This window comes from Prosopis cineraria, unplaced genomic scaffold (genome assembly GCF_029017545.1).
Source record: "Prosopis cineraria cultivar Desert tree isolate PC_DT_omini unplaced genomic scaffold, ASM2901754v1 PC8, whole genome shotgun sequence".
Taxonomy (NCBI): Eukaryota; Viridiplantae; Streptophyta; class Magnoliopsida; order Fabales; family Fabaceae; genus Prosopis; species Prosopis cineraria.
This window is the reverse complement of record NW_026555339.1, coordinates 33,812,747-33,819,975: the sequence shown is the minus strand read 5'-3', so window position 1 is coordinate 33,819,975 and position 7,229 is coordinate 33,812,747. Positions and strand designations below refer to the sequence as shown.

Sequence of the window (7,229 nt, the reverse complement as noted above, 5' to 3'; positions counted from 1 at the left end):
ATGATCATGCATTTGATTATATCACAAAACTTGATACTATGAGTATGATATTGTACGTTATGCTTTCATATGGTTCTATAATTTGCCAACTTTGCCCGCCTTTATTGATTTAACTTGCATGTGGGTGATTTAGAGATTTCCATGATTATTGAGTAGTTGTACTCACCCTTATATTAACATTTTACAAGCACTAGCTCCTATCAAAGCAAGGGAAAGACTCCTAAGGCTTAGGAACTTTATATTCCTATTGTATGCCTCTCTTTTGTTATCATGTGTAATTTGATAGTGACATTGCCAACTAGCAATATTATTTTGATTACTTGCATAATTGCATATTGCTATTGTTGATTGGTTGTACTTAGTGCCCTAAACTATGTTGTTGAGCTATGATTGTCTATTGAAGGTCTAAATATTGATGCAAGTATGTTGAGGATTATTTCGTTAGTTGCATCGATTTGTTTTTGGAATTATAATATTAGACATCTCCCCCTCTGATTTTTTATTATTAAGGGTTCAAGAATTGGAAATGTGAACTGTGTTGGATGTATTATTGTAATGCACTATTAAAGGTTGTCCTTTGTCCTTTGGGGCTTGTTCTAAGTTGTGGTTTATGTTATTGGCATTTGGTTGGTGTGGACACCCTAGTGGTTCAAATGTGAGTGGTATAATTGAGTGATTGAGTGTCTAATGCTGTGAATTGTTGTAGTTTAAAAGTAGAACCAATCAATGCCAATATGTCGTTTGTTATTTGAGTTCTTTAGAATTACTTAGAGACCCTTCATTTAGATGTTTGGACCAAGATGTGATGGATGTTCACTGAAGTTGTTCATGTGACAACAAAATACTATCCTAATGCTTGTGTAATGTATTGCCATATAAGGCACTTGCATCTTTGCACATAATATAGGAGAAGTTATAGCATGGTGGGATATGTGTAAGCTGCGGCAAACACTCTTATGATTATAAAATGTCATTTTTATTATTTTTTTTAGATGATTTTTAAATTTTTCAAACTCACTGCTATCCCATACTTTCAAATATGATTTATGATTTTACTATTTTTGTTATGCATTGGCTTGAGTTGTGGAGTTAGGATCCTAACAAATTATAAATTTGTATTATTTTATTAAATAGTTTATATTTAATCAAAATAATTATGGTAGACCTTTAAATGCAGGTCTTTTTTTTTTATTATAGTTAGTCTTATCCAACTACTGTTGGTTTCTTTTTACCATGGTACCGTGACTTAAATGATTAATTTTTAATTACCATGGTAATCAATGATTTTGTAGTTAAGTACATGAAATGAAAACCTAGATTGGACCAACCGGTCCAATCGATAAACAAGCCTCTCAGCGCGTCTGGGTTTCTAGTTAACCTAGGTTTACAGTGACCTAGATTAACCCAACTAATTCAGGGTAGCCTAGCTAACCCGACAGTTTGTTGGGTTGATCGGGTCATATATATATATATATATATATATTTTTTTTGCCAGAACACCCCTAAAACAATGTAGCTTTGAGTTTTTTTTTTTGTAAAAAAAAAAAAAAAAAAGATGAAGCCAAAGCCTGAATGTTTGAATCTAAAATGTCGATAGATCCTTAGCCTCAGTGTCATCCTTGCCTTTAACCTCACTGTCATCCGTCGACCTTAAGTTTCCATCTCTTCTAGCTGTTGATCTTGAGTTTCCATTTCTTCTGTCCATCGACGTTGCTGAAGTTGAAGTCTGTTTCTCCATCAAGCTTCTTCTTTATCATCGAGCTACTGTGCTGTTTCGCCATCTACCCTTTGGTGTTGTTCTTTCCTTCTCGTTTCTTTTTGTGGATGAAATCTAAAGAGGAAAGAAGAAGAGAAGCGATAGGAAGTGTGAAGCAGAGAAAAGACATGGCGAGCATTGCTTCAAGTTTCTCTCCCCTTGCTTTTTCGAAAACATAGCATTGATAGCTGTGTCCTACAACCCTTAGCTGTGGCTGACCTCTCAGACCAAATTAGCAACTGATGCACGCATAATCACTTTTCTTGGGAGTTACATTTTTTTATTGTTCAATTTTAATATAATAATAATATCTACTAATTAAAATATTTTAAAAATTAGCATTTACAATATTATTAACACACGATTTCCCCTTCTCTTTAACTCTATAAATATATTTCAGTAATTAAAATATCTTTTTATTTTCAATCATATTCTTCTTATCTTTTAATTATTTAGATTTTTCATTTATTTTATTAATACTTTGAGGATTAATATTTTTATTTAAATTATATTTTTATATATTTTAATTATATTTTATTAGTTTATCTATGATAGGTTTGATCCCAACCTGACCTCCAATTAAATAACTAACCCTTGAACTATTATCTTGATTAGTTCAATAACTAATTCAATTTTCAATACTTTGGTTAAGTAATTGTGGTAAATTAGGAAAATTTGACAAATACAGCTACTTTAAGATTCTTAATCCCTTGATTAAAAAACCATAGATCTCTAAATGTATTAACATGGTTCACACTTGTGGATCGTGATCAAGTTCTTTCTTATGCACAGATTTTTCATAGAGGTAAATATAGAGCATACTTAAATCTCTGTATGATAAAAGTAAGATATTACCAGCCAGTTGGACCAGCCTGATGCTTTTATGAAAAAATGAATCCAAATTTCCAAATTAAATGACAAAGTTAAGTGAGCTAAACCTGAACCAAAAATTATAAATACTCAACCTGTATATTTTTTTAATAATTCACATGACAGGTGCTAATTCCTTTATGCGCATTTGTTAACAATTTCATGTTTATTTTATTGTTATATATATATATAATATTATTTTTATTTAATTATTATGTCATTCATTTAACCTATTAAACCATAAAAATCATAAACTGTGAGCCTTTTTGATTTGCAGTCTAATTTGGCTTTTAAAACACTCAAGCAATTGTGGATTCAAATCTTAACTCTTGACTAGGTAGCAACTTAATTAAAAGATTTCTACCATTTTTCTTCTTCTTATTATCAGTGGAGTGTACTCCCAGTGGTCACCAAAAAAAATATTAAGTACATTTGCCAACTTTTTCAACCAAAACATGCATATTTATATATGAACTCAAGCTTTATTTAACGCATGTAGAATATTACATTATTTCTTTGACATCAACAAGAAACCTATAACCGGAGCAGTGGCACTGCCAAAATTATTAATTGTAGACCATTTTACCACCACAAACTATACGGCACATAAAGTCTGTTCACAATTTAAAGTATACTATTATTATAACATATAAATCATCCATCCTAGCTAGTTACTGCTCATCATCCCAAAGATCATCAAGAAGAGGCTTGGTTGGTCCTTTGATGAGTCTTTCTTGAGTGATTTCACTGATTTTCCTGTAATCATCTTCTGTCAGTGACCAATCGAAGATCTGCAAGTTTTGCTTCATCCTCTCTTTGTCATAGCTCTTAACCACAAAGCTCACTCCTTGCTCGTATATCCATCTAAGACAAACCTGTAAAGCAGAAAATATATAAATATAAGAACATGTTTATTTATATTTGTTATTAATCATTTTAATAAATTAGGGTAGTCTCCGACCATATTGAAGCTAACCCATGCACTTAGAGAGATAAACGTAGTAGTGCTTCTAACTGATCTTTATTGTGTTTACTTTTCTCTTAAATTGTGCAGATTATATAGTTGGAAAGGATTCATCGTAATTAACCTGAGCAATAGTCTTGCCGTGAGCATCTGCAATCTCTTTGACGACGTCGTTGTCAAGAACTATGTTAGCTCCCCTACTCACTCCTTTCCTCAATGGAGAGAATGCAGTTAAGGCAATTCCATTTGCCTTACACAAGTCTCTGAGCTTCTTTTGTTGCCAAGCAAGGTTCATCTCCACCTATATATTACCATCAAATTAAACTCTTGTAACAAGCTAGTTAAACTTGAAGACATGTGAATTAAAGTAGCCTTGTTAGTGACCAACAAAGAGATTAATTTATTATTACCTGATTGACTGCTGGAGGGATGGTAGCAAAAGAGAGCAAGTTCTGAAGCTTCTTGCAAGAGAAGTTACTGACCCCAATAGCTTTGGTTAAGCCAAGTTTCTGGCATTCTTCCATGGCTGCCCACACACCCTTCATGTCAAACGGCACCAGTTCTGATTGTTCAATGGGATATGTAACCTTCCCTGGTTTCGCACTTACGGGCCAGTGGATCAGAAACAGGTCCAAGTATTCTAGTTGAAGCGTGCTGCATAACATGCGAGTAACCGGTTTATGCTAAGCCAAAAGAGAAGGCAAAGTGTAGAACAAACAACAATATTTGTATGATGATCACGAAAGAAATCAGGAGAGAAAGAAACGAGACTTGAAAAAGTATGGTACTTATATTAATATGAAAAGCTTACAATATATATATCATCTTAATAATATGCTAATAAAAATTAATGAATACAAAATATATCCTGAATCTTAGCAAAATAAATCTTAATGAATAATATATAAACACACACACACACACACAACAACAACAACAAGAAGAAGCAGCAACATCAAAGAGTTGTGTACGTACTTACCTAAGTGATTTTCTGAGAGCAGGAACAATAAGGTGAGGATGATTGTCAGTGACCCAGAGTTTGGAAGTTATGAAGAGTTCATCTCTGGACTTGATAAGTCCAAGTTGAAGTGCTTCTTTTATGGCTTCACCAACTGATTGTTCAACCCCATATGCTGCAGCTGCATCAAAATGCCGGTATCCTTGCTTGATGGCCTCAACCACTGCGTCTTTTGTGCTTACTTTGCTCGCAGCCTCTGGCGCGGTGCCGAGACCTATCACCGGCATCCTCCGTTGGCCGGAAGAGGATTGAAGAATGAGCTCAGGGATTACTGGAGTAGACATGTCTCAGCTCGAGGCCTATAGTAAAGAGGAAAGTAAGTGTGTATGTAGTTTGATGTGTTGCTGATATGAAGGAAGCATGGCCTCATGGCACCTTTTATAGAACGGCTTGGTGAATAAAAGAATAAAAAATTATATGTTTAATCCATATTGATTTTTCTCATTCTTCATTTAAATCTTAGTAGTTTAAGAATTTGTAAGGTCATTCCAGGCGTCCGCATTCGGTGCATCCAGTTAGGAGCAATCTAAGTAGTCCATTTCAATCTAAAATAATCTCTACCGTTTATTTAAATTAATTTTTAAATATTTTTAATATTATATTTTTTAAAAAAAATTTATAAAAAATATAATAAATTTTAATAAATCTGTTCATTATCAATTTGATCAAAAGAGATTTAATGTAGATAATTTAAATTAATATTAAAAAATTTTATAATTTTATAATTTGATTATCCAAATAAATTCTGGATAGTTCAAATATAATGATTTAATTTAACATTAAAAAATTTATAAATTTTATAAATTAAATATTTAAATATATTTTAAATAGTTTAAATTTAATATTAAAATTTTTTATATTTTTATTTTAATAAATATAATATTAAAAATATTTAAAAATTAATTTAAATGAACGACATAAATCACTTTAAGCTAAGATGGAGGATCAAAATTGTTCTGATGAGCACTCCGTGCACAGAATGCGAGCGCGTCATTCCAGTTTAAATACATTTTAAGTAAGTACTGATCATGTCCTTTTTATTACTATCTTATTATATATGTCCCAGTTTATATTATTTAATTATCTATAATTTTATAAGTTGTCATACGTTATACTTCATCTGATTGTTAATATAAGGTAAAGTTTGGAAGATTTTTTTTTTATTCGAAATATAAAATGAAGTTAAAATAATTAATATTTTTTTAAAATTTACCCATTGTTTATTTATTATTATTTAAATTTTTAAACAGTAAAAATATAATATTTTTTAATAAGCACGAAGCTTGTTAACCCATCTTATATTAAGTACAGGAGTATCACATATTTAGAGTTTTATAATCAGATAATTAATTATTTTAAAACAATTTGATTTATGGTCACAAAATTTAACAACATAAAGGATTTGGATCCAAATTTAAAAATTTAATGATTTTACATGGACCCCACCAATATAATTTTTTTAAAAAATATTCTATGTGGAGGGCAGCGCAGTCCTTTTTGACTATAGAAAAACGGTCTGGCTTAAAATGTCATCTCTCAATCTGATCTCACGGAAATAAGATACAATTGGATCATTTAAAAAGGAAAGATTTTCCTGATTAGTTTTTTTGTTTGTTTTGGCCACCACTTATGAGTCAAATTAAGACTACAAATTTATTGGCCATATTATATTGGCCTGGACCCCATAGCCAAATGTCATGACAAATTAATTAACTTTGTGCTATCAAATGTAATTATTAATTATTAATTATTAATTATTAATTATTAATTATTCATGTGATTAACTTTGCCCAAAACATGTGTCGTTTTTTAATTTGTCATACTATTTTTCAAAACGACACAGGTGCGCCATCAAGTTTCACCGCCCTGTTAGAAAGCGACTCACCTGACCCTTGCCAGTAAATTTATGCATTCAATTAATTCAACCTTGTCGCCTTGTTTCGTTCCATAAATTCAAATCTTGACGATAAGGTGTCATTGGAGCTTTGATTTATTTATTGCAGTGAGTTAGGCGAAATATTACACAAATGCTCCTTTTATAAAACACTTTTAATATATTTTATCAGAACTAACAAAAAACTTAAAACTTATTAATTCTATAAAAATTTAATAATTTTTTAATTTTAACTCTATTAAATATACATATTTTAATAATATTTTTTTATTAAATAAAAAAATTTATAATAAAAATTTAATGAGGTAATTTATAAATAGAACAAAAAAAAATTCTCTATACTCTATAAATAGGACCAAAAGGAATTATATTCTCTTCATTTTTGAATATAGGAAAATTTCAACATACTCACATAGTTTAAGAAATTAATTAATCATAATAATTATATCTGAAATTGAAATATTTAGATTAAAATGCCCTTGTAATTAATATGTACTTTTTCTCCCAAATTTAATGATAGTATCCATTTATATATAAGGGACAATTTGACAAAATTGTGACTAATGCTTCTTAAAATTTATAGTTTTACTTATAATTAAAAACAAGAAAACATTAGGTAGTTTCTCTTATATTTATAAAGAGGGTAATATATAATATCCAGCTTTAGGAAATCTTGTTTTTGTTTTCTATATTCCCTCAAAAATCACAACATAACAGGAGCGAAAGT

The 7,229-nt window shown here is 30.3% G+C and overlaps 1 protein-coding gene across 1 annotated transcript; it reads right to left on the bottom strand.

Moving 5' to 3' along the window:
- Nucleotides 1-3,066: 3,066 nt before the first annotated feature.
- Nucleotides 3,067-4,954, bottom strand: LOC129318552 (NAD(P)H-dependent 6'-deoxychalcone synthase-like). The gene is made up of 4 exons (XM_054963392.1): nucleotides 4,570-4,954; nucleotides 4,001-4,244; nucleotides 3,715-3,891; nucleotides 3,067-3,501 (listed from the first exon to the last, which is right to left on the bottom strand). Exons 1-4 carry the CDS (start codon nucleotides 4,890-4,892, stop codon nucleotides 3,298-3,300), a joined length of 948 nt encoding a protein of 315 aa, XP_054819367.1. The 5' UTR covers nucleotides 4,893-4,954; the 3' UTR covers nucleotides 3,067-3,297.
- Between the last annotated feature and the right edge of the window lie 2,275 nt (nucleotides 4,955-7,229).